Source organism: Aotus nancymaae, unplaced genomic scaffold (assembly GCF_030222135.1).
Source record: "Aotus nancymaae isolate 86718 unplaced genomic scaffold, 86718_ANA_hifiasm-v0.15.2.pri h1tg000089l, whole genome shotgun sequence".
In the NCBI taxonomy this organism is placed as follows: Eukaryota; Metazoa; Chordata; class Mammalia; order Primates; family Aotidae; genus Aotus; species Aotus nancymaae.
The window spans coordinates 27,213,962-27,241,500 of record NW_026988504.1 but is presented as its reverse complement, the minus strand read 5'-3'; the positions used below and the strand labels follow the sequence as shown (position 1 = coordinate 27,241,500).

General features: G+C 43.7%; 1 protein-coding gene across 4 annotated transcripts in view; it reads right to left on the bottom strand.

The window, feature by feature from the left end:
- Positions 1 to 747: 747 nt before the first annotated feature.
- FBXL20 (F-box and leucine rich repeat protein 20) overlaps positions 748 to 27,539 on the bottom strand; it is a 110,918-nt gene continuing 84,126 nt past the window's right edge. For 2 of the 4 annotated variants that reach the window (XM_012451937.2, XM_012451938.2), the window contains exons 10-15: positions 26,423 to 26,553; positions 21,478 to 21,538; positions 18,759 to 18,803; positions 14,660 to 14,716; positions 13,431 to 13,643; positions 748 to 9,825 (exon numbers count right to left, since the gene is read on the bottom strand). In XM_012451937.2, the coding sequence (XP_012307360.1) occupies positions 9,718 to 9,825; positions 13,431 to 13,643; positions 14,660 to 14,716; positions 18,759 to 18,803; positions 21,478 to 21,538; positions 26,423 to 26,553 (615 nt within the window). In that variant the 3' untranslated portion in view covers positions 748 to 9,717. The remainder of the gene's footprint in view (positions 9,826 to 13,430; positions 13,644 to 14,659; positions 14,717 to 18,758; positions 18,804 to 21,477; positions 21,539 to 26,422; positions 26,554 to 27,539) is intronic. The other 2 variants (XR_010339815.1, XR_010339816.1) reach the window with 2 other exon arrangements.

The following is a 27,539-nucleotide window of genomic DNA, read 5'->3' as shown; positions in this document are numbered from 1 at the left end:
GGTCTATGATTCCACAGGGCTCCCCAAGGGTGCTTCATGGCAAGGTAGATAGATTTAAATTAATTTGCTGAGTTGGCTCTACTACTTATTTCTACCAAAAGGATAGGGACCCTATTGCATTTGTTTGTGTATCTCTATGTCCTAGAGGCCTCTAGCACAGACTAGGTATTGAAATATTCACTGGGATAAAGAAGAGAATAAAAGCTACCAACATGTGAGTGTTTTCTATGTACCATTATCTCATTTAATCTTTACAACTGCACAAAGTAGATACTGTAATCCCCATCTTACCCATGGAGAACTGAGAAAGGGGGGTTAATTGGCTGAGGTCATATAGGATAAATGGTATAGGTTTGACCTCAGGCAACTGACTTTTGAGCTTGTGTGTTTAACCATCACACTACTCCATCTTGACTCCTTCCTAGTCAAGGTAAGGGCAATGAGTGCTCTGCATAGAGAGAAGGGACCTGGGTTGAATTTTATCAATCAAATTAAGGCAACTTATTTACAGTATGTCTTTGTTTCTTAAGGACAAGTGAAGCTCAGGGTATTAAATAATGGCTGTTAAAAAGTATTAGATGCTATTAAATGAGTCAATAAATGAGTATTAAATAAAGGCTATTAAGGAGTATTTAAAAATGTAAGGATGCCAAAAAGAAGTCCATTCAGCCTCAGGAGGCTTTGTAGTTCTAGGCTTCAAGGAAGTTAAAAATCACTGCTCCAAGTCAGGCTATTTCCACAGCAAAATGAAAAGTCTTCACAGCTTATTTTCTTTAATTACATCATAAAACAAAATTAGAACATACAGGAAACAATAATAGTTACATAACAATTTACTTTATATATTTATATATATATAAAAACTTATTTTTTTATTTTTATTTTTTTTTTAGTCCAAAGATTTTTAAAGCAAAAGGAATCCTCTACTGCCACCTCGGATTTTATTTATTTTAAATAACACCCCTCCCCATCCTCAAGCGCCAAAAGTACTGGGTGGAAACAACAGTCACTTGGAGAGCTAATGGAACCTGATGATAAGTTACCCCATAGGCAACTCTCAGCTCCAGAGATTGGCTAAGCATTTGGAACAGGCCTGGTGGAGAAACAAGGAGCAGCTCCCACACATTGCAGCACTCCAGGGTAGGCCCCACAGCTGGGGAAGAAGGGGATTAGACCCTGCGGCCAACCACCTCTGCATTTTACCCCCTCAGGGGAGTGGATGGGGGTGTGGGGTGCAGGGATGAAACAGAGCCTGGTTTGAAGATAAAAATGTCTCCAACAGCACCGTTTACCCATCCATCTCTGTCCCTGAACAGAGTCTGACAGGCATGGGTAGTCCTCACAGTTCTCTGAGCTCTGCACAGGCCACATTATTTGGATCTGTGCTCTCAGGGTCACTGGAAGGTGGGCAAAGGTGAGCAGAGCAGCTGAGAAGTGCACACAGCAGGTTACCTGGAAACAATTCCTGGGAGAAAAAAGGAAGAGGCCAGGGTAGGAAGCATCTGAAGGCCAAGTCATAAAGCAGGAATGGAGAAAAACAAACAAAATTAAGAAATGCAAAATTAAGAAGGCCTCTCTCCTCTTACAGTCACCCTTTGAAGTGGGTAGTGACAGACACTCGGGGCTCCAAGAGCCACAGCATGGCGAGAAAGGACAGGGGTAGCTTCTGAGGAGCACAGTCTCATGGATCTTGTATAGGTGCCAACAGGCTCTAGGAGTTATAAGTTAGTCTGTAATTTGGAAGTGCAGTGGGGAGGGGAGTGAGAAGAAATCACAAGTTCATCCCTTCCTGCGCTATTAGAAATTAACAGTCATCAGAGAAGCACAGATAAGAAATTATTCTTAAGGGAAGGAAAAAAGTAATGTAAACCCGAGAAAGCAGCAGCAAAGGTTTCACTTATTAAAAATCTATTATATAGCACTAGGAAAGAAAATTATCTGTCCATAGGGGGAAAAAAGTAATTAGTCAAACCATGCCAGTTAGAGACTTTTTCAAGTTAAGATTTTCTAAGACCTTAGGTTTTCATTCTCTAGTGCCATAAAAACGGGGGCGGCGGAGGGGAGGAAAGTAGAATAATGACTTCAAGAGCTGAGAAGGCTGAGGTGGTTTAGGCTAAGGTAAGAAACATGTACGTGTGGGGGGCAGCAATGTGGTACAGATCTGAATTAATGAGATAATGACAAAAGAAACTTAGTGAAGCAGTTTTCTTCCAATTTAACAAAAAAGACATCACACTTCAAAGATGATCCTTGGTTCTTGGGACAGGGCAGAAGAGAAAAGGTAAATGTGTCTGGACACCTCTCTTTTCCCATTTCTTCCTAGAGTAGGGATTGTCATTTACTGCTCATCTCTCTTGTCCTAGTACCAAAACCACACCCAGATGCAGCTGGATGCACTTGTGGTTCTTCCGGTGGTGCCGAAACCCATCTGTATAACCAGTTCAGTGTGTAGACAGTAGGAGCCCTCTTTGCCAGTAAAAAGGGGTGGAGTTCATCAGACAAAGAGGAAAGTAAATGTACCCGTGTGTGAGGCAGTCGTCACTATGTATTCAGGATAGATGCTGTACCTGAGGCAAAGTACCCCAATTATAGAGCTAATTCTCTCCTTTATTTGAACCTCATCTATCATTTTCCCATGCTGACTCTTCAAAATAAGACTATAAAACACAAAACAGAAAAGACTATTGATAGGACTTTACTTGCTCATGGTTCTTCTTCATAAAAGGGCAATAAACCACTCTGGCTAAGGAAGCACTGAGACTCAACATCCGCAAACTGAACCTCACAAGCACTTATTAAAAAACACAAGGCAGAGGTGGAAGAAGTGCATATGGACTTTCTCTTAACATCCCACAGGGGAACTTGCCCTAATTCTTTTTCTCCCGAAAATTAACTCTCTTGGGCTCCAAAGATCGACTCAGCTTCACCTGAGGGGTTATGTACTGACTAAAGATCAAAGGCTTCAGAGACACTGAATTGATGTGTCTAAGAATAAAAATAGTGTGTACAACAGGTAGATGTGACTTGATGGGGGAAGCTGCAGAAGTCCTTCACGCAAGAAACTCACTTGCCTCATATGGTACTTAAAGTTTATCCTGGGCTGGGTGTGGTGGCTCACACCTGTAATCCCAGCACTTTGGAAAGCTGAGGCGGGCAGACCACCTGAGGTCGGGAGTTCGAAACAACCAGCCTGACCAATATGGTGAAACCCCATCTCTACTAAAAATACAAAAATTAGCCAGGTGGTAATGGTGTGCACCTGTAATCCCAGCTACTGGGGAGGCTGAGGCAGGAGAATCGCTTGAACCCGGAAGACAGAGGTTAAGGTGAGCCCAGATCATGCCACTGCATTCCAGCCTGGGCAATTAGTGCAAAACTCGGACACACACACACACACACACACACACGTGCGTGCGCGCGTGTTTATCCCAAATGAGAAGGCAAGGTTGGTAACCTATGCTCTCTGCTGGAGAATCAAAATGTCAAGTTAGGGCACTTGGATACAGCCCCAATTTTTTCTTTTTTGGGAGTGGAGTCTAGCTCTCTGGCCCAGGCTGGAGTGCAGTGGCTCAAACTCAGCTCACTGCAACCTCCACCTTCCAGGTTCAAGTGATTCTCCTGCCTCAGCCTACCGAGTAGCTGGGACTACAGGCACATGCCATCACACCTGGCTAATTTTTGTATTTTTAGTAGAGATAGGGTTTCACCATGTTAGCCAGGGTGGTCTCAATCTCCTGACCTCATGATCTGCCTGCCTTGGCCTCCCAAAGTGCTAGGATTACAGGCATGAGCTACCACACCCGACAGATACAGCCCAATTTTATTCCTAAACTACCTGGGTTAATCATACCCTACTGACATGGTTTTATACAGCTCTCTGCATCTTCCAATCTTACATTTAAAATTTATGATAGAAATTGGCCAGCCACGGTGGCTCAAGCCTGTAATCCCAGCAATTTGGGAGGCTGAGGGAAGTGGAACACTTGAGGTCAGAAGTTTGAGACCAGCCTGACCAACATGGCAAAACCCTGTCTCTCCTAAAAATGCAAAAATTAGCTGGGCTGGCAGTGGGCACCTGTAATCCCAGTTTCTTGGGAGGCTGAAGAAGAAGAATCACCTGAACTCAGGAGGCTGAGGTTGCAGTGAGCCAAGTTTGTGCCATGGCACTCTAGCCTGGGTGACAGCAAGACTCCATCTAAAAAAAAAAACAAAAATTACGATAGAAATAAAGGCAAGGAAAGCCTGGGACTCCATTTTCCCCCCTATCCTTCTACTGTTTTAGAATTCTTTGGTCTAATATCATTAATGGGGAGAGAGGTTCTGTCTCAAGAACTCCAACCAAACATCCTACATTTCTTCTCAAACAGGACTTGGCTAATTCACAGTGCCTGGGTTTGAGGTGACTAAAGATCCTAGAATTGGTGGGCAGATAGGCAATCTTTTTGTAAAATGTTTAAAGCTCAAACATACGACTGAGAGTCTATCAGCTGGGGATACAACCAGGATAAAAGGCTACCCTTAAATCATATACATAAGGAGGAAAAAGGCAGAACAGAGCAATTTCCTTTAAACCCCTCCTCTCACTGATAGCAACTGGCATGAACAGTCTGCGACTTTCAACACAATAAACATAAAATGGCCAAGGGTCAACCATGACCCATGAGCGCTCTTCTCCCAATAACATGATCAATTTAGGACATGCTGACTACACAGGCAGGAAGGATGCTTACTGTCTTCTTTCCAGTCACACACGTGCACTTTTTTTTGAGATGAAGTCTGGCTCTATCGCCCAGGCTGGAGTGCAATGGTGCGATCTTGGCTCACTGCAACCTCGGCCTCACGGGTTCAAGAGATTCTCCTGCCTTAAACCTCCTGAGGAGCTGGGACTACAGGTGTGTGCCACCACACCCGGTTAATTTTTGTATTTTTAGTAGAGACAGAGTTTCACCATATTGGTCAGACTAGTCTTGAACTCCTGACCTCGTGATCCACCAGCCTTGGCTTCCCAAAGTGTTGGGATGACAGGCGTGAGCCACAGCGCCCAGCCTCACTCTCACACTTTCTAACAACTTCAAACCAAGACAAGTTTCATCATATATTTAGTCCCCCTTGGCATTAGTGAGCTATCAAACTAGTAAAAACGCATTTTTTTTTTTTTGAGATGGGAGTCTCACTCTGTTGCCCAGGCTGGAGTACAGTGGCACGATCTTGGCTCACTGCAACCTCCGCCTCTCAGGTTCAAGTGATTCTCCTACCTCAGCCTTCCGAATAGCTGAGATTACAGGTGTCTACCACCACGCCTGGCTAATTTTTGTATTTTTGGTAGAGACGGGGTTTTCACTATCTTGGCCAGGATGGTCTCGAACTCCTGACCTTAGGATCCACCTGCCTCAGCCTCCCAAAGTGCTGGGATACAGGTGTGAGCTACCACACCCAGCCATAACAATGCATTTTACAAGGCAATTACGTGAAATAAAAGACTGTGGCTACTGAAGCATTATGGCTATACTGAATAACTCAAATAGTCTAGAAAGTCCAAAATAAAGCATCATAAATTTACCAGGTTTCCCTGGGAAATGTCATATCCAACAGTTTGCTTTTCAACTCAATTCAAATTCAGTATGCAAACACCAAAGACCACCTAATGAAAAATGGCCTGAGCCACCTGACAGGTATTGAACTTAAGGCTGCCCAAGAAAGCACCTGCAGTAGGAGAGGAATTCAAAGAGAAGTTAGACTGGAGACATCTGAGAGTACATCAGCAGCATTACTGAGGGTGAGATGGAGGCTTTAAATAGAGGGAAAGGATGGGTGTGGGAAGGAAATGTTGGAAATCAGTGCAAAAATAAGCTGGAGTCAGCTCAATGGAGCTGATGGAGGATGAAAAGACACTTATGTAGCAAATGATGCTGGAAAATGTAAGGGATGAAATAAGGGAAAACTGCTTAGAAAAGAGATGATCTGGATGTTCAAGAACTTTCTCCAGAGACACTACCGTAATTCCTCCTTGCCCACCTGTAGGTTTAGGGCAGTAGCTTTGAGGGTACCTTCTAACTTACCCCCAAATCTCTTCTCTCTGTTCACTGTTTTTTTTTTTTTCATTATAAAACGCATGTTTTGGAGTGGCCATGAAGTTAGACAGACAGACCAATTAGCTTTTCCTGTAGAGAATTTTTCCTACATTAATCCTTACTTAATTTTCACAAGTATCCCAGATGTTGAGAGAGGAAGCATTATGTTCAGATGTCAGGCTCCTTTCCACCTGACCAAAACTTACCATGCTCTGTATTCTCAAAGTCCTAGCATATTCATCAGCTGGCATAGGCTGCAAATCAGCATAAAAAATGTATTTCCTTCCAAGCTTGATGAGCCTGAAGTTTTCTTGAGAAAGGAGTAAGACTTCTGCCTGACAAAATACAAGCCAGTGCTGCACACCCCTGAGTCTTCGTTCTCTCTTACTTGACTATTCTTGGCCCAGACAGGCTGGAATTTGCCTTAATGGCAGGGATCACCAGGGCAAGTCCCCATGGACCTGCCTGTGGGTATACCCTTTGAGTAGAGCAACACCATTTCCAAGATCTTCATGACCTGATGAATAGGGTCTTTCAAACTTATTTTAAGTAAAGAAGTACCTTAATAGCCTCAATGTAGGCAATTCAAATCCACATTCATTAATCAATCTGGGTTTTTTGGTCAATTTGTACAGGCACTAAAAAAACAACAAAAAAAATCTTAAACTTTAAAGCAGATGGCCCCTGAATAGTTTTCTCCTTTAGTTTTGTTTGAATGAATAACCTGGGGATCTGAATATTATCAACCACATCTGGAAGTGTGTGTGCATGCACGTATGTATTTGTATGTGTGGAGGGGTACAGCCAGGAAACTGAGTTTCATGTTATATTCCTTATAAGGTAATCTGAAAAAGATAAAGGGGAGAGAGGAATGAATAAAACAAGTAATTTGCACTTTTAAAGGGGCACAATAAAACAGGATTTAAAATAAATTTAATATGCTAAATACTGATGGGTAGTATAGACTTCTAAGACCCTTTCATCCGACTGCCTTCTAAATCAATAGAGAAATAAATCAGACTTTATTCTTATGTATGCTGGTAGAATCAGCAACTGCAGCATTAAAACAAGCCTCTTAAGCTGGGTACAATAGCACACGCCTGTAGTCCTAGCTACTTGGGAGGCTGAGGTGGGAGGAAGGTTTGAGCCCAGGAGTTTTGAGTCCAGGCTGGGCAAGGTAGCAAGAGCCTATCTCTAAAAAAATAAAAATAAATAAATAAATAAAATAAGCCTTTTAATAGTCTGGATCACACAGAAGATGATCTAAGATTATGATGGACTGCACATTAATGTCTTAAAGGGCTGGGCGCGGTGGCTCATGCCTATAATCCCAGCACTTTGGGAGGCCGAGGTGGGCGGATCACGAGGTCAAGAGATCGAGACCATCCTGGTCAACATGGTGAAACCCCGTCTCTACTAAAAATACAGAAATTAGCTGGGCGTGGTGGCGCAGCCTGTAGTCCCAGCTACTCGGGAGGCTGAGGTAGGAGAATTGCTTGAACCCAGGAGGCGGAGGTTGCGGTGAGCCGAGATCGCGCCATTGCACTCCAGCCTGGGTAACAAGAGCGAAACTCCGTCTAAAAAAAAAAAAAAGTCTTAAAGGACCCGCCAAAATCACCCTATTAAAAATCACACTCAGGTTTCTGACCTTGGGGTTTAGGAATTTACTTCTTATGCTTTAAAAACTCATTTTACTTCCTTCATCCTCTGACTTTTTGGGGAGAGAGAGGTTACTTCTTCTTTGACTGTTAAGTCCTAGACATTAAATTCCCCCCTTAGTTCTAGTGCCCAGGCTGAGCAGACACTAAACCTCCTACTTCCTCTCAATGTTCTCTTTCTGCTGCCTCAATGGTTCACCTGGCTACATTCATACTTCATTCAGAAGTCTGGAGCAGGACCAGGTGCTGTGGCTCACGCCTGTAATGCCAGCACTTTGGAAGGCTGAGGCAGGTGGATCATTTGAGATCAGGAGTTCAAGACCAGCCTGGCCAAAATGGTGAAACCTCATCTCTACTAAAAATACAAAAATTAGCCAGGTAATAGTGCTGCGTGCCTCTAATCCCAGCTACTTGGGAGGGTGAGGCAGGAGAATCACTTGAGCCTGGGAGGTGGAGGTCGCGGTGAGCCAAGATCAAGCCACTGCACTCCAGTCTAGGCAACAGAGAGACCCTGTCTCAAAAAAAAAAAAAGACTGGAGCAGAAAAGAGAGATGACTGACAGGTTCTAGGAAGGTTCTGGCCCTTTGGGGTGCCAACATATGAATCCATTAATACTGACATACAGTTGACCAGCTGTTATAGTGCCATTCTTGTATCCCTGAAAGGCTAAAATGGGGAAAAAGAGAGAAACAGACTGGCTAGAATACACAGCTCCTCTGGTAGCATTCCTGCTAAAACAAAACCACCTCACAGACACAGGTCAGAGATGCCACTGATCACTCCTAGATTTCAGTAAATATCTAGTAACTGATCATCAATGTCAACTTCGGTGGTGGGGACTTTCAGGCTTGGTTTTGTGATTTATCATTCCACTCTTTCCTAATAATACATCTCTCTCTTTCCTTATTAAGTTGGAGTCTGACAGAAGGAAAAATGTGTAGGGTGGAATATTGGGCAATATCATGCAAATTATCATATATCAGAAGATATAATAGAAACCAAAAGGCAGCATCTGTTTTCATCAAAATAGTCAATTTCTTCTCATAACTTTTCTTGCTTTTGTGATAGTTTCCTTCCAGATTGGCAAAGATTCAGGCAGGGTCCCCTAATGGTAAAATTTAGAATTAAAAAAATATTTATTGATATCTGTTTAAAAAATGTTTGGTAATCCCAACTAATCATTCAAAATGCAAACTGTAAACACGACAACAGCAAAAGAGTAACAATTGAGTGAGTAAGCAGACTGAACAGGTGACAGACTGAGCAAGAATGCGGGAGGGAGCAACAGAGAACGGAAGACACGTGCACAAGTGTGCTACAGTGATAATTTGAGTGTGTAAGAATTACATTTGGACCACAGTGATTTCAATGCAACCATTTAGGAAACCTCTGGGCCAAATACTAAAACACAGGAGGAATGGACGAGCCTTCTTTGTGAGCATGCTCAGCATGTTGGCATGGAAACAAGGAAGCACAGAAGCTCTGTAGTCACAATGAATGTCTACCATTACTAAGATGCAAATAAATTTTCTTTCTGGTCCCTGGGTACATCAAATATTGTCTTTCCATGCTTTTCTTGACCCTGGAGGACTGCAGATGCAGACGCAGATGTTCCAAAATCCCCAAAGAAACCCCTAGACAAAAATTTAAAAACCACAGTAGCAGTAACACTGGGTTTGCTGGAATGCCCCTCCCTCTATCTTGGCCTATGATTTTCTTCTGGGCACCTCAACAGGAATGGTTAAGTTTTACCAATTTACTTGATAAAGCCATCACAAACTTCAGTCCCATGGTCACAGAGCTAGAGTGGATAGGGGTGAGTGTGTGTATGTGTATGTATGTGTGGCTCTGGGGATCTGGACACTGCCCGCCCCCTCACTTTGTAACCCTTGCCCAGAACACTGGGGTCGCTTCCACTGGAGAGACTCCACCGTAGCTCTAGAAGTGTCATTAAATACTCAGTTCACCAAAGTTGACCACCTCCATTGTCATAGGATGATGCAGCATCTGCAGAAGCGCTGTCTGCTGCCCCCTACTGATGGGGGTGGAGTGACAGGTGCGAAGTAGGCATGGACTTTAATATTGGGTAAATGGGTCTGAAAAAAGACAAGAAACATTAAACATTTAAGAGAGAGGGCTTAAACAGAAAGAGCAATGTTGCTTTTCAAAAAAAAACTACCGAGGGGCTCAATGAACATGAAAGCAGGGCAAAGGCTAAGCATGGGTCAAGATGTTAGAAGGCCTGGGTTCTACTTTGTTCCATCCTAGGTTATTCTAAATGACCAGAACAACTCATATAGCTTTGGTATCTGTTTGTGTAATAATGCAACTGAGGAAAGACATCATACTAATTTCTTATATTCTCCAAAAAAGGATTTCCAGTTGTATTCTCATAGCTAAAAGAAGCTACTTGAGTTTTTGGTTGTGGTTTTGTTTTTTTTTTTTTTTGAGACAAAGTCTCATTCTATTGCCCAGGCTGGAGTGCAGTGCTGCAATCTCGGCTCACTGAAACCTCTGCCTCCTGGGCTCAAGTGACCTGCCTCAGTCTCCAAGTAGCTGGGACTACGGTACACTCTACCAGGCTAATTTTTGTATTTTTAGTAGAAAGGGGGTTTCACCATGCTGGCCAGGCTGGTCTCAAACTCCTGACCTCAACTGATCCACTCATCTTAGCCTCCCAACTGCTGAGATTACAGGCACGAGCCACCATGCCTGGCTAGCTATGTTATAGTTTAAAATAATTTTTTTCCAAGTCATTTTGGACAAATATGTACATAAATACTCACACCTATTGTCCCAGCATTTTGGGAGGCCGAGGTGGGTGGACTGCTTGAGAGCCCAGAAGCAATAGCATATTAGACTTCAAAAACAGATAACAGATCCCTCTCCTGAGGGTTGAGAGACAGAAGAGATTCCTGACAGCCAGGCAGTCTAGGAACCCTAATATAAGCAGGCCACATAAGACGCTCTAGTTGACCTGTGGCTCTTATTCTCTTTGGTGTAGAAAAAATATGGTTGCAAGGCCTCCCCCAGTGCAATTAGGCTCACAGTCCTCTATGTGTGAAGAGGGGAAGAGGAACTTAGACCAACTGGAACTCAAGGTAAGGTCTGGTACTCTTATTTGCTCAAGGCCATATGGCCAACATGGATTTTTCAGAGGTGTTTTTTGTTTTGGTTTTTGTTTTTTTTGTTTGTTTTTTGTTTTTTTTGTTTTTTTTGTTTTGTTTTTTTGTTGTTGTTGTTTTTGAGATGGGGTTTCGCTCTTGTTACCCAGGGTGGAGTGCAATGGCGCGATCTCGGCTCACAGCAACCTCCGCCTCCTGGGTTCAGGCAATTCTCCTGCCTCAGCCTCCTGAGTAGCTGGGATTACAGGCACGCGCTACCATGCCCAGCTAATTTTTTTGTATTAGTAGAGACGGGGTTTAATCATGTTGACCAGGATGGTCTCGATCTCTTGACCTCATGATCCACCCGCCTCAGCCTCCCAAAGTGCTGGGATTACAGGCTTGAGCCACCGCGCCCGGCCTGGTTTTTGTTTTTGAGACAGAGTCTCACTCTGTCACCCAGGCTGGAGTGCAGTGGCACGATCTCGGCTCACTGCAACTTCTCCCTCCCAGGTTCAAATGATTCTCCTGCCTCAGCCTCCCAAGTAGCTGGGACTACAGGCATGCACCACCACGCCTGGCTAATTTTTCTGTTTTTAGTAGAGACAGGGTTTCACCATGTTGGCCAGGATGGTCTCCATCTCTTGACCTCATGATCTGCCTGCCTTGGCCTCCCAAAGTGCTAGGGTTACAAGGGTGAGTCACCGCACCTGGCCAGAGGTTGGTATTTTTTTGGAGATGGAGTTTCACTTTTGTTGCCCAGGCTGGAGTGCAATGGCATGATCTTGGCTCACTGCAATCTCCGCCTCCTGGTTCAAGCGATTCTCCTGCTTCAGCCTCCTAAGCAGCTGGGATTACAGGCGCTCACCACCACTCCCAGCTAATTTTTGTATTTTTAGTAGAGATGGGGTTTCACCATGTTAGCCAGGCTGGTCTCGCACTCCTGACCTCAGGTGATCCTCCCACCTCAGCCTCCCAAAGTGCTGGGATAACAGGCCTGAGCCACGGTGCCTGGCCTAGAAGTTGGTATTAAGGGCCTAAATAAGCACACTGTCTTTCCTACAGCAGGTGTAAAGCAGATATTCCAATAAATGTCTGTTGAGCAGAACAATCCCAACATACAGATTCTTCCAGCTTTTTAAAATTTCTTTTTCTGGTAGGGAGCAGTGGCTCATGTTTGTAATCCTAGCACTTTGGGAGGCCGAGGCGGTGGATCACTTGAGGTTAGTTGTTCAAGACCAGCCAGGCCAATATGGTGAAACCCTATCTCTACTAAAAACAACCAACTTAGCCAGGTGTGGTGGTGGGCACCTGTAATCCCAGCTACTCGGGAGGTTGAGGCAGGAGCATCGCTTGAATCCAGGAGGTAGAGGTTGCAGTGAGCTGAGATCATGCCACTGCACTCCAGCCTGGGCGACAGAGTGAGACTCATGGTGGATAGGGTCAAAAGAAAAGGTAAAAATCTGGGCATGGCACAGTGACTCACACCTCTAATCTGAGCACTTTGGGAGGCTGAGGTGGGAGGATCGCTTGAGGCCGCCAGAAGTTTGAGAGCAGCCTACGCAACATAGCAAGACCTTGTCTCTATAAAATAGTTTTTTTTTTTTTTTTTTTTTTTTGTAGTCCAAACCTCACAATACAAAATAGTTTTTTTAAGGCTAGGCATGGTGGCTCCTACCTCTAATCCCAGCACTTTGGAAGGCCAAAGCAGATCACTTGAGCTCAGGAGTTTGAAACCAGCCTGGGCAACATGGTAAAATGCTCTCTCTACCAAAAATATAAAAAATCAGGCTGGCGTGATGGCACATGCCTATAGTTTCAGCTACTGGGAGGCTGAGGTGGCAGGATGCCTTGAGCCTGGGAGGCAGAGGTTGCAGTGAGCCAAGATCGAGCCACTGTACTCCAGCCTGGGTAACAGAGGAGACCTTGTCTTAAAACAAGAAAAAAAACCAAGGTTTTCAAAAAATTAACTAGGTGTAGTGGTGTGTCTGTAGTCCTAGCTACTGGGGAGGCTGAGGCAGGAGGATCATTTGAGCTGAGGAGTTCAAGGCTGCAGTGTGCTAAGAAGGTGCCACTGTACTCCTGCCTGAGCAACAGAGTGAGACCCCATCTCTTAAAGACAGAAAAGGTAAAAATCTGCCTACTTTACTTGTTGTCTTAAAAAATATGAACCCCAGGAAAAGAGTTTAATGTGAAACACAAATACAAATTAAATTCTTAAATCCCATTTAACCAAACACTTTCTCTGTTATTCCTTTCTTTCCTTTAGAACAAAAATGTGGCATGTGCTTTTTTCTTTCTTTCTTTTTTCAATCTGGGAAAGTTATTAAGCCCTAGACATTATCAGAGAGACTCTGCTGGGTGGAGACCTACTTTTCTTCCCTTCAGTGGGTCTTTTCCTACTAAATTTCCATCTCTGGAACCACAGGAAATAACTATCTGCCCTTAGGTCTGCATTCTATTTTTTTCCTTGTTAAATGTTCAAGTAAATATAAAAATCATACAAATCTAAATTTGAAAAAAAAAAAAAAGAGAGAGAGAGAGAAGAAAATGCTGAGAACACTAGACTAGCTGGAGAGTTATGTAGCCATTTTTACCCTGAGTCTCTTGATTCCAGCCCGTGTGATTTGCTGGCAGTCATACAGTTCTATCCGCTCAAGGCTGTGACAGCTCTTCAAGTGCTCCAGGGATGCATCTGTGATTAGTGGGCAGTTGTCCAGCTCAATCACCTCCAGCTGGTCATGGGCACAGGCCCCATTCCCCAGGTGACGAATTCCATCATCTGTGATCAGCTCACAGTGAGACAGACTCTGCAGTCAAACAGAGCAAGGAAGAATGTTGAAATATCTTCTGGCATTCCTCTACCAGAGGCTTGTGTAAAACTGGAAAGGAGACGTTTTGGTTTGATTTTGATGAATATGGAGCCAGCACTACATCCACATGGTGAAATTAAGAAAACTGGAGATAGTAGGGTTATGCTTTTGGCAATCAGTGATTGATATTTTGGTGTGTGACTCTAAATACATTTAATAAATGCATGTAATGACTATGAACTAGTTCATAAACAAAGTAAGACAGCCTTAAAAATTACCCCTTCCTCAAATTAACACTTTTCTTCTCTACAGAGACAAATGGGAATCAAGTTTTTCATTCGTACTATTTTCTGGAATTTGAACTAAATAACTGAATATCTGGTTCAGGGACATGCCCCAACAATTAATTAGCTGAAGATTTTTACAGCTGTCAGGTGTGATCATCTCATCACATCATCTCTTCATCAATATTTATTAAATCCCTGGTTCAGGGAAACAGAAACCTTGACCCAATTCTGGATAGCACTGTGCCACCAAACACCAAAAATGAGCCTGGATACAGAAGTCATCCAGAATGCCTTCCTCATGCCCAGCCTTCCTGAAAATAGGAACAGAACTCCCCTTAGTTAAAGCTTTGATTTGTTCCATTCTTAAGACCAGTAACATCTGATCTCAAGGTGAAGCAAATTGTATTTTGGGCCATCTCATCCCCTGGATCTCTATAAATTTAAACATCATTCAGGCTGGAGTATGTTATCTGCAAGAGAGAACTCATAGGTTTCATGGCAGTTTTCAGTCATCAAGTATTGATATAGAAGACATTTAACTTTTTCAGTTCTTATCTCAGTTTCCTACTTCACTCAGGTACTCCTTTGGTCCTCTGTAAGCTGGCAATTTGGGGAAGCATCCTTTCCTAAAATGGCAGCCAGACACTAAGAGATGGGTTTTTGAACTATACTATTGGCTTTTGATTAAACCCAATAAACACAGAAAACTTTCAAAGTCAAACTCACCAATACTTGAAGTCGAGGACAGTGTATAGAAAGTTGGATTAATGTGCTATCTGTTATCTGAAAGAAATACATATGCTGATTTTAGGTATAATCCAAATAAAATCCAGAGCCATACCTGATTCTTTTTTCTTTTAGAAAGGGTCTTGCACCAGACACAGTGGCTCACGCCTGTAATGCTAGCACTTTAGGACGCTGAAGAGGGCGGATCACAAGGTCAGGAATTCAAAACAAGCCTAACCAACATGGTGAAACCCCGTCTCTACCAAAAATACAAAAATTAGCCAGGCGAGGTGGCGCATGCCTGTAATCTCAGCTACTCAGGAGGCTGAGCTAGGAGAATTGTTTGAATCTGGGAGGCGAAGGTTGCAGTGAGCTGAGATTGCACCACTGCACTCCAGCCTAGGCTACAGAGCGAGACTCTATCTCAAACAAGATAAAAATAAAAATAAAAATAAAGGGTCATGCTCTGTTGCCCAGGCTAGAGTGCAGTGGCACAACTATAGCTCACTGCGGCCTAAGATTCCTGGACTCAAGTAATCTTCCCACCTCAGCCCCCTGAATAGCTGGGACAACAAGCACAAGCCACCATGACTGACTAATTTTTTTAATTAGTTTTTTTTTTGTTTTTTTTTTTGGTAGAGACAGGGTTTCACTATGTCACCCAGGCTGCTCTCGAATTCCTGAGCTCAAGCAATCCTACCACCTCAAACTCCCAAAGCTCTAGGATTACAGACCAACATGAGTGATCGCAACTCACTGCAGCCTCAACTTCTCAGGCTCAAGCTATCTTCCTGCCTCAGCCTCCTGAGTGGCTGTGACTACAGACGTGCACCACCATGCCTGAGACTTTTAAACCTTTTCGGGTAGTAACAGGGTCTTGTTATGTTCCCCAGACTGGTCCTTCAACTTTTGGGCTCAAGCAATCTTCTTGCCTCACCTCACAAAGTGTTGGGATCACAGGTGTGAGCCACTACACCCAGCAACCCTATACCTCATTCTTTTTTTTTTTTCTTTGAGACAGAGTCTTGCTCTGTCGCCCAGGCTGGAATGTAGTGGCACGATCTTGGCTCATTGCAACCTCTGCCTTCAAGTGATTCTTGTGCCTCAGTCTCCCAAGCAGCTAGGATTACAGGCTAGGTTTTCTGTTTTGTTTTTGTTTTTGTTTTTTTGAGATGGAGTTTCATTCTGCCACCCAGGATGGAGTGCAGTGGCGCGACCTCGGCTCACTGCAACCTCTCCCTCCTGGGTTCAAGCAATTCTCCTGCCTCAGCCTCCCAGTAGCTGGGACTACAGGCATGTGCCACCATGCTCAGCTAATTTTTGTATTTTTAGTAGAGATAGGGGGTTTCACCATGTTGGCCAGGATAGTCTCCATCTGTTGACCTTGTGATCTGCCTAACTTGGCCTCCCAAAGTGCTGGTATTACAGGTGTGAGTCACTGCCCCTGGCATTTTTTTTTTTAATTTCTTGAGATAGAGTCTCGCTCTGTTGCCCAGATTGGAGTGCAGTGGTGCAATCTTAGCTCACTGCAACCTCTGCCTCCTGGGTTCAAGCAATTCTCCTGCCTCAGCCTGCCAAATAGCTGGGATTAAAGGTGTTTGCCACCATGCCCAGCTAATTTTTGTATTTTTAGTAGAGATGGGGTTTCACCATGTTGGCCAAGCTGATCTTGAACTGCTGACCTCAGGTGATCAACCCGCCTCAGTCTCCCAAAGTGCTAGGATTACAGGGGTGAGCCACTGTGCCTGAAGTATTTTTAGTAGAGACGGGGTTTGCCATGTTAGCCAGGCTGGTCTTGAAATCCTGGCCGCAGGTGATCCACCAGCCTCAGACTCCCAAAGTACTCAGATTACAGGTATGAACCACCATGCCCAGTACCCCTACCTCATTCTTGACTACATTTCTAGTACAGGCATTTTAATAATCAATCATCAAATAACAGAATCTTTCGGTTTAAATTTCATCAGCTACCAGAACATGTTCTATGAGAGTCCACTCAGGCTACATTTGAATACATCTAGTCATCTCTAGTCTTCATCTTTGGACAGCTCTATTCAAAATGTGTTTTATTTTTTAAATGAATCAAAATCTGTCCCCTTGGTAGCTAGATGTGGTGATTTGTGCCTATAGTCCCAACTGCTTGGGAGGCTGAGGCAGGAGAACTGCTTGAGATTAGAAGTTCAAGACCAGTCTGAGTGGGGCCAGACACAGAGGTTCATGCCTGTATTACCAGCACTTTGGGAGGCCGAGGCCAGTGGATCACCTGAGGTCAGGAGTTCATGACCTGCCTGGACAACAGGTTGAAACCTTGTCTCTACTAAAATACAAAAACTAGCCAAGCGTGGTGGCAGGCACCTGTAATCCCAGCTTCTTGGGAGGCTAAGACAGGAGAACTGCTTGAAGCTGAGAGGCTCTACTCACTGGACTTTGCTCTATGTCTTTAGAATCACCAGAGAAAGGAGTCAGAAGATAGTGCTCTATGAAAATAAATTAATGTTGGAACATGCTCAAATTTATTTTTTTTGAGATGGAGTCTTGCTTTGTTGCCCAGGCTGGAGTGCAATGGCAAAGTTTTGGCTCACTGCAACCTCTGCCTCCCAGGTTCAAGCGATTCTCCTGCCTCAGCCTCCTGACTAGCTGGGATTACAGACGTGCGCCACCACGCCTGGATAATTTTTCTATTTTTAGTAGAGATGGGTTTCACCATGTTGGCCAGGGTGGTCTTGAACTCCTGATTTCGTGATCTGCCTGCCTCGGCCTCCCCAAAAGGGCTGGGAGTACAGGAGTGAGCCACGGTGCCTGGCCCATCCTAAAATTTTTAATAAAGCATACCACAACTCAGGATCAATAACTTGGGTTATTTTCTCAAAGGTGGAAAGGTACTACTGGAATCTGGGTTAACTATGAACATTCAGGTAGGAAGAACAGTTTTCATAGTTATGTTATGACTGAAAGTAAATCAGCACTTCTTTTCAAATTCTTCTCCAACTCTATTTTCTACTACACATAGCTTCACGGGGGTTAAAACATGGTAGAGAAAGCGGGTGGGCAAGCAGGCAGGCATGTCTGTTTAGAAGGACTAACACTGAAAGGGACATAGAGGACACTCAGGCATGTATAAGACATAAATGGATGTAAACAAGTTTTAGTTTAGTAAGAACTTATAGCTGTTAAGTAGTGTCATACAATAAATAATTTTTTTTAAAGTGGCTTTTACAGTTACTGACGTATCTCCCTTTCTTTATTTTTACCATTAAAAAATTAATTGCTCTTTGTTTTTTGGAGTCCCATCCTCAAAATTTTTCCCTGGTCAATTAATAATCTCAAAAGTTCTTAAAATTGGTAATAAAAACTGTTCATGTGGCTCACAGCTGTCATCTCAGCACTCTGAGAGGCTGAGGTGAGTGGATCATCTGAGGTCAGGAGTTCAAAACCAGACTGGCCAACATGGTGAAACCCCATCTCTACTAAGAATACAAAAAATCAGTCAGGCATGGTGGCACATGCCTGCATTCCCAGCTACTTGGGAGGCCGAGGCAGAAGAACTGCTTGAAACTGGGAGGTGAAGGTTGCAGTGAGCTGGGATCGTGCCACTGCACTCCAGCGTGGGCAACAAGAGTAAAACTCTGTCTCAAAAATAAAAAAATAAAAAATAAAAACTGTTAATAAGGAGATCAGTTTGCCCTAAGGGCATAGTTCTATGTAGAGTCAGGTCTCCAGGGCTAATGATGCCAGGGATATAGGATACAGCAAAGTTAAAGAAAGGCAGTGCTATATAGATCCATGCGATGGGGCTTTAATTATTTACTAGTATCATAACTCTATAGATCTAAGGAAATATTTTTAATGGCTTTATGACCTGAATGTTTAGGCCTCCTTTTTCTCTAATGGCAACCTGACTGATGACATATATTTCCACAGTTCTGTGATACATACCATGAGCACCTCTACCTGGAAGATGTCTTACTTAATGGAGAATCAGCAATGCTGTCAGGTACTATAGAGTCCTACACTAGGGCAGAGAACTGGACATTCTGATGTCATGTATTATTTAAGTGTCTATCATACTGTATTTCTGAATTAAAATCTATAATCTTACCTGAACACACTCTTCCAGGTCCATCTTTTCAAGTTCATGGCAATTCTACAAAGTACAAAACCAAACATTACAGTAGAAACATTTAAAATAGGAGAAAACTTTAAGGCCAGAAAACTAACAGGTAATATTAAGTATACTGATGAATTCTTTTTTTTTTCTTTTTGAGACGGAGTTTCGCTCGTTGCCCAGGCTAGAGTACAATGGTGCAATCTCGGCTTACTGCAACCTCCGCCTTCTATGTTCAAGCAATTCTCCTGTCTCAGCCTCTGGAGTAACTGGGATTACAGGCAGGCACCACCACGCCCAGCTAATTTTGTATTTTTAATAGAGATGGGGGCCGAGCAAGGTGGCTCATGCCTGTAAGCCTAGCACTTTGGGAGGCTGAGGTGGGCGGATCACGAGGTCAGGAGTTTGAGACCAGCCTGACCAACATGGTGAAACGCCATCTCTACTAAAAATACAAAACTGAGCTGGGCATAATGGTGCACGCCTGTAATCCCAGCTACTCAGGAGGCTGAGGCAGGAGAACTGCTTGAACCCAGAAAGTGGAGGTTGCAGTGAGCAGAGATGGTACCACTACACTCCAGCCTGGGCAACAGAGTAACACTCCATCTCAAAAAAAAACAAAAAAACACAAAAGGCCAGGTGCGGTGGCTCACACCTGTAATCCCAGCACTTTGGGAGGCCGAGGCAGATGGATCACAGGGTTAGGCGTTCAAGACCAGCCTGGCCAAGATGGTGAAACCCCTTGTTTGAACTCACAGGTTTGACTTAAAAAAAAAAAAAAAAAGGTAGAGATGGGGTTTATCCATGTTGGTCAGGCTGGTCTCAAACTCCTGACCTCAGGTGATCAGCCCACCTCGGCCTGCAAAACTACTGGGATTACAGGCATGAGCCACTGTGCCCAGCACTGATGAATTATTTAGTGTTTCAGAGCTGGTGTCATGCTAATTTTTTTTCTTTTTTTTTTGAGACAAGGTCTCACTCGGTCACCCAGGCTGGAGTGCAGTAGTGTGATCATGGCTCAGTGCAGTCTCCGCCTCCCTAGGCTCAGGTGATTCTCCCACCTCAGCCTCCCGAGTAGCTGAGACTACAGGCATGCGCCACCACACTTGGCTAATTTTTGTTTGTTTTTTTGAGATGGAGTCTTGCTCTGTTGCCCAGGCTGGAGTGCAGTGGCGCAATCCTAGCTCACTGCAACCTCCACATCTCGGTTTATTCTCCTGCCTCAGCCTCCTGAGTAGCTGGTATTACAGGCGCATGCCACCACGCCTGGCTAATTTTTGTATTTTTAGTAGCAACAGGGTTTCACCATGTTGATAAGGCTGGTCTCAATGTCCTGACCTTGTGATCCGCCCACCCTGGCCTCCCAAAGTGCTGAGATCACAGGCATGAGCCACTGCGCTCAGCCTTGTATTTCTTATAGAGATGAAATTTCGCCATGTTGCCCGGGCTGGGCTCAAACTCCTGCGCTCAAGCCATCTGCCTGCCTCGGCCTTCCAAAATGTTGGGATTACAGGCGGGAGCCACTACATCTGGCCTATGAGCTCCTTTAGTCATGCCATGTGCTGGCCCCCACCTAATTAGTATTCTATCAATCTGCCTAAAATCAATCGACCATCCCCTTGTCCCGTAACACTGGTCAAAGTCAGTAAAATTTTAAATATTACTATACAGTAATTTATAAACCCATCCAAGTATTAAAATCTTCAGAATACAGAAAATCTCCTAAAACCTTTCCATTTAAAACCAGACATGCAGGCCGGGCACTGTGGCTCATGCCTGTAATCCCAGCACTTTGGGAGGCTGAAGCGGGCAGAACACCTGAGGTCAGGAGTTCGAGACCAGCCTGGCCTACATGGTGAAACCCCATTCTCTACTTAAAATACAAAAATTAGTCGGGCATGGTGGTGTGCGCCTGTGTAATCCCAGCTACTTGGGAGGCTGAGCCAGAAGAATCGCTGGAACCTGGGAGGTGGAGGCTGCAGTGAGCCGAGATTGCGCCACAGCACTCCAGCCTGGGCAACAGAGCAAGATTCTATCTCAAAAAATAAAAATAAAACCAGACATGTGGTTTTCAATGTTACTTTCATCCACTAGTCATATGCCAAAATAACCAAGGAAGTTTCTTTCACAAAGTACCACGAAGCACGGGCTTAATTTATTATATTATGAAATTGTGGAGAATCAAGTCTCACAGGCTGGGTACAGTGGCTCCCGTCTGTAATCCCAGTACTTTGGGAGGCTGAGGTGGCCGGAGTTCAAGACCAGCCTGGCCAACATGGTAAAACCCTGTCTCTACTAAAAATACAAAATTTAGCTGGATGTGGTGTTGGTGCACACTTGTAATCCCAGCTACTCGGGAGACTAAGGCAGGAGAATTACTTGAATCTGGAAGGCAGAGGTTGCAGTGAGTTGAGATTGTGCCACTGCACTCCAGCCTAAGTGACAGAGCAAAAGCCCATCTTAAAAAAATTTTTAAATTAAAAAAAAAAAAGCCTCATGAAGAGGTGTCATATTCTCCAATGCATGTGTGCATTTCTAGAGCAGTTTGTATTCTTATTGGTATCAATAGGTCTGTAGCTATAGCATGAAACCCTGTTTCACACCCCCAATTCTGCTACCATTTCACATTTCCCTTGCTGCTTGTTCTTCTGAAATAAAAAACCCTAACAAAACCTATGGAAACAAACCTATGGAACCTAAAGAAAATACTTACCCTGGCTAGAGTGGTAAAGCCCACATCTGTTAATTGAGAACATCTTGCCACTTCCAATATTCTGTTAAAAAAAAAAAAAAAAGTGAAAGTCAAGCTCTTGGTCCCTGAAAACTAAGTTTATTAAAACAGTAAGAATGTAAGCCATCTCCTATTTTCTAAGAACTTTATAATATAGAATGACATTAACAACTAAGCAAGTCTCTGTACAGATCTTGCCATTCATTTTCATGGAGTTATCATAAAGCGGTCCTGTAAATACCACATTTCAGGGTGGTGCAATTAATGAACACAGAAGAATATAACTGAAGCTTGTAGTTAATGTCAAAATGCATGAAATGCATTAAAAGCCTTCTTGATGGCATACTGCTTACCCCCAGAGGGCAGCCTGCTCCTAGAAAACAAAGGAAATGGACATAAATACTCTATTTCAGTTAATCTCTTGCTGAAGTGAATTATTTTCTTTCCCTGTTTTAGAAGTAGGTTCACTTAGATTTAAATTGCTTTTTAAAAAATGTGACAAAGGGACTGCTTAATTACAGGTCTGTCCCAAATAGGAAATTCTTAACTGCTTCCTCCCACAGGCTCCCAGAGAGGCCCAGTAGAAAGGGAAGCTGAGCTGGCAGTCATTCACCTCTTATTAAGCAACTGGTAAACTCCAACCTAAATATCAACCACAGGATTGGGGAATCAAAAGTAACTCTCTTCTGTGAAAAGTTGGGTGACCTCTGTATAACGGTAACAAAGATATGTTTGCTTATAAAACTCTTAAGTTGCAAAAAATAAAAGCTAAAGTATAGGAAATAATTAACAACTGGAAAATCAAAGAGAAATAAATGATGGCCAGATGTGGTGGCTCACACCTATAATTCCAGCACTTCAGGAGACTGAGGCAGAGGGATCACTTGAGCTCAGGAGTTCAAGACCAGCCTGGGCAACATACCAAGACCTCATCTCTATAAAAAAAGTTTTAAAATTCTGGCTGGGCATGAGGGCTCATGTCTGTAATCCCTGCACTTTGGGAGACCGAGGTGGGTAAGGAGAGGTAAAGAGGTAAGGAGACCAGCCTGGCCAACATGGTGAAACCCTGTCTCTACTAAAATTACAAAAATGAGCCAGCCGTAATGGCGTGCACCTGTAGTCCCAGCTACTCGGGAGGCTGAGGCAGAAGAATTGCTTGAACCCGGGAGGCAGAGGTTGTAGTGAGCCGAGATTGTGCCACTGCACTCCACCCTGGGTGACAGAATGAGACTCTGTTTCAAAAAAAAAAAAAAAAATTTAAATTCTGGTCAAGTGCCGTGTGGTTCACACCTATAATCCCTGCACTTTGGAAGGCCAAGGCAGGTGGATCACTTGAGGTCGGGAGTTTGAGAGACCAGCCTGGCCAACATGGTGAAACCCCATCTCTACTAAAAATACAAAAAATTAGCTGGGCATGGTGGTGTGCCCCTGCAGTCCCAGCTACTTGGGAGGTTGAGGCAAGAGAATCACTTAAACCCAAGAGTTGGAAGCTGCAGTGAACCAAGGTCGAATCACTGCACTCCAGCCTGGGCAACAGAGCAAGACACTGTCTCAAGAAAAAAATTTTTTTTTTAATTCCAAGAGGGTGAGGAGACTCATGCCTGTAATTTCAGCACTTTGGGAGGGCAGATCACCTGAGGCCAGGAGTTTGAGACCAGCCTGGTCAGTATCGAAAAACCCAATCTCTACCAAAAATACAAAAAAAATTAGCCAGGCATTGGTGGTACATGCCTGGAATCCTGGCTACTCCAGAGGCTGAGGCACGAAAACCACTTGAACCTGGGAGGAGCAGGTTACAGTGAGCCGAGATTGTGCTACTGTACTCCAGCCTGGGCAACAAAGCCAGACTCTGTCTCAAAACAATAAAAATAAAAATAAAAAATAAGAGGCTTCACAGTTGCAGGGGGGAAGAAATAATTTTAAAATTTTTTTAAGAAAGAAAGAAATGAATGCTACCTAATGGGAAAACATGATCTGACTAAAACACAACTTTTGATTTTCACAGTTGAGAGCTTTTCCATTCTAACAATGTAATGAACTCTTTAGGGAGATGGAGCTGAAGACTCCTCTCTCTAAAGTCTTAAAGGATAATGTGTAAGATTTTCAGAGAGGTTTGATTACTTCCCTAGCTCCTGAGGAATACTTTACTCTAGGCTTTTGATATTACTAATTTTAACCAACAAGTCTATGTTCTCTTAAGAAATTTTGATATTGTAGGCAAATGTTCTTTTTTATCTTTCTGAGACGGAATCTCAAGTCTGCCACACAGGCTGGAAGTGCAGTGGCACAATCTTGGCTGACTGCAACCTCCGCCTCCTGGATTTAAGCAATTGTCCTGTCTCGGCCTCCTGAGTAGCTGGGATTACAGGAGTAGGCCACCATGCCTGTCATATTTGTATTTTTAGTAGAGATGAGGTTTCACCATGTTGGCCAGGCTAGTCTCAAGCTCCTGACCTCAGGTGATCCCCCTGCCTCGGCCTCCCACTGTTATGGGATTACAGGTGTGAGCCACTGCGCCTGGCTGCAAAAGTTCTTTTAACAGTTATTGTTGGGGGCCGGGCACGGTGGCTCAAGTCTGTAATCCCAGCACTTTGGGAGGCCGAGGCGGGTGGATCACGAGGTCAAGAGATCGAGACCATCCTGGTCAACATGGTGAAACCCCATCTCTACTAAAAATACAAAAAATTAGCTGGGCATGGTGGCGCCTGCCTGTAATCCCAGCTACTCAGGAGGCTGAGGCAGGAGAATTGCCTGAACCCAGGAGGCGGAGGTTGCGGTGAGCCGAGATCGCGCCATTGCACTCCAGCCTGGGTAACAAGAGCGAAACTCCGTCTCAAAAAAAAAAAAAAAAAAAAAAACAGTTATTGTTAATCATCAGGTAATCATCAGAAAAAAGTTTTCTGAAAGTTGTACAGCTTTACAATGATTGTTCCATGTAAGAAAAGTGGCTTCATAGGCTCAGGACCCAGAGTGCCTGGGTTGCATACTTGCTCCTACACTAACTAGCTGAGACCCTGAGCAGGTTACTTTGCCTCTTTGTGCTTCAGTTTTCTCATCTATAAAATGGAGAGAACAGTGCTTATATGGTGCTATGGAGGTTAAACAAATTATTACTGTTATTGAGAAAGGTAATTGCTCTGTTGCCCAGGCTAGAGTGCAGCAGTGTGATCAGGTCACTGTAGCCTTGACCTCCTGGGCTCAAGTGATCCTCTCACTTTAGCCTCCTGAGTAGCTGGGATTACAAGGCACACACCACTATTCCTGGCTAATTTTTGTATTTTTTGTAGACACAGGGATTCGCCATGCAGCCCATGCCAGTCTAAAACTCCTGGGCTCAAGTGATCTTCTAGCCTTGGCCTCCTTAAGTGCTGGGATTACAGGTGTGTGCCATTGCATCTGGCCCTGAATTGGTATTTGTAAAGCACATAAAGCCACACCTAATTTCAAGTACTATGTAAGTTTATTTTAGAGAACAAAATGTGTAGCCAGGTGTAGTAGCACATGCCTTTAGTCCCAGCTACTCCTGAGGCTAAGATGAAAGGATCACTTGAGCTCAGGAGATTGAGGCAGGCCTATGCAACACTGCCTCAAAAGAGAGTAACGGATTGGGCACCGTGGCTCTCGCCTGTAATCTCAGCACTTTGGGAAGCTGAGGCGGGAGAATTCACTGGAAGCCAAGAGTTTGAGACCAGCCTGAGCAACAAAGTCTGACCTCATCTCTACAAAAAGTAAAAATCGGGGCCGGGTGCGGTGGCTCACACCTGTAATCCTAGCACTTTGGGAGGCCGAGGCGGGTGGATCACAAGGTCAAGAGATCAAGACCATCCTGGTCAACATGGTGAAACCCCGTCTCTACTAAAAATACAAAAAATTATCTGAGCATGGTGGCACGTGCCTGTAATCCCAGCTACTCAGGAGGCTGAGGCAGGAGAATTGACTGAACCCAGGAGGCAGAGGTTGTAGTGAGCTGAGATCATGCCATTGCACTCCAGCCTGGGTAATAAGAGTGAAACTCCGTCGCAAAAAAAAAAAAAAAAAAAAGTAAAGATCACAGCATTCTGGCCGGGCGCGGTGGCTCACGCCTGTAATCCCAGCACTTTGGGAGGCGGAGGCGGGTGGATCACGAGGTCAAGAGATCGAGACCATCCTGGTCAACATGGTGAAACCCAGTCTCTACCAAAAATACAAAAAATTAGCTGGGCACTGTGGCGCGTGCCTGTAATCCCAGCTACTCAGGAGGCTGAGGCAGGAGAATTGCCTGAACCCAAGAGGCGGAGGTTGTGGTGAGCCGAGATCACGCCATTGCACTCCAGTCTGGGTAACAAGAGCGAAACTCCGTCTCAAAAAAAAAAAAGGATCACAGCATTCTTCAAACTGAGGAGCCAGAGAGAAATAAGGCTGTTTTAAAAGCCTACCAGTATGAAAGAGGTATTCCTGTAAGAATGTTTTTTATTTTTAAATATAGTATCCCCTGTCATGTACATGATATCACTACTATGACATAAATGACCTCAGGGCGGACCTTTAAAAACTACTTAAGAATTACATAACTCGATCAAGACAGCTGAAGGTGAGGAGTAAAAAAGAAAGAAAAAAAAAAGAATTATATAAAAGCACCAATAAGAGTAAATACCCTTCTTTCTATCTCAAGTAATAAAATAAAATGTTGATTTTTTTTTCTAGTATGGATAGCAAGTAGTAGAATTTGGGGACTGTTACCCCTTGGTTTATGCCAATTACATGTTATCAAATGAGGTACAAAAAGCAAGTAAGTGGGCATCTAAAAGGGACTACCTTAAAATTTTAAAGTGTCTGTAGTGTCTACCTTAAAATTCCAAAGTTCCAAGGAAGAAGTATGGGTGAAGGAAGCTTTTGTTCTGTAATTTATTTATTATTATTTTTTTTTTGCTAAACAAGAAATGTTTACCTAAGTCGTGGGCAGTTCTGACCTAGAGCATTCAGGATGGCATCTGTGATGTTGGAGCAGCCAGAGGCACAAAGGGATTGTAACTTATGACATCCTCTGCATATAGTAATGAGACCTTCATCCGTGATTTGCTAAAAACAAAAGCAAAAAAAATTAGTATCTTAGCTAAAGAAAAGAAGAAAAAGGATAGCTCTGTGAAAATAATCACCAAAAAGGAAATCAAGAAATGCTTAACATTCATCAGATAGCAGACCTAAAAGAAAATGAATACACTTTGTTTCTGCCTTCCAGCTCCTTCTGATTTAGTCTGCAAGAGGATCTGTGCTCAGCTTTGATGCAAAGGGAAGAAGCTATAATAGGATCTGTTAAAAGCTACAACAGGATTGTAATGGGACTGGGATCAGCATGGAGCACATCATAGTTTAGGTTCAAATAAATAATTTTATTTATTGGCCGGGCGCGGTGGCTCATGCGGTCAAGAGATCGAGACCATTCTGGTCAACATGGTGAAACCCTGTCTCTACTAAAAATACAAAAAATTAGCTGGGCACCATGGTGCGTGCCTATAATCCCAGCTACTCAGGAGGCTGAGGCAGGAGAATTGCCTGAACCCAGGAGGCGGAGGTTGCAGTGAGCCGAGATCGTGCCATTGCACTCCAGCCTGGGTAACAAGAGCGAAACTCATCTCAAAAAAAAAAAAAAAAAAAAATTTATTTATTTTTGGAGACACAGTCTTGCTCTATCACCCAGGTTGAAGTACACTGGTGCAATCTTGCCTCACAGCAACCTCTACCTCCCAGATTCAAGCAATTCTCATGCCTCAACCTCCTGAGTAGCTGGGACTACAGGTACACATGACTATGGGCAGCAAAATTTTTTTTTTTTTGTATTTTTAGTAGAGACAGGGTTTTGCCATGTGGGCCAGCCTGGTTTCAAACTCCTGGCCTCAAGTAATCCACTGCCTCGGCCTCCCAAAGTATTATAGGATTATAAGCTTGAGCCACCATGCCTGGCCTCAAATAATTTTAAAACCTAAAAAACAGATAAGGATATAAGTAATTTAGAAGCATAAATATATTTACAAGTTCAAATTGACACCAATAAGTTAGTGAAAAAA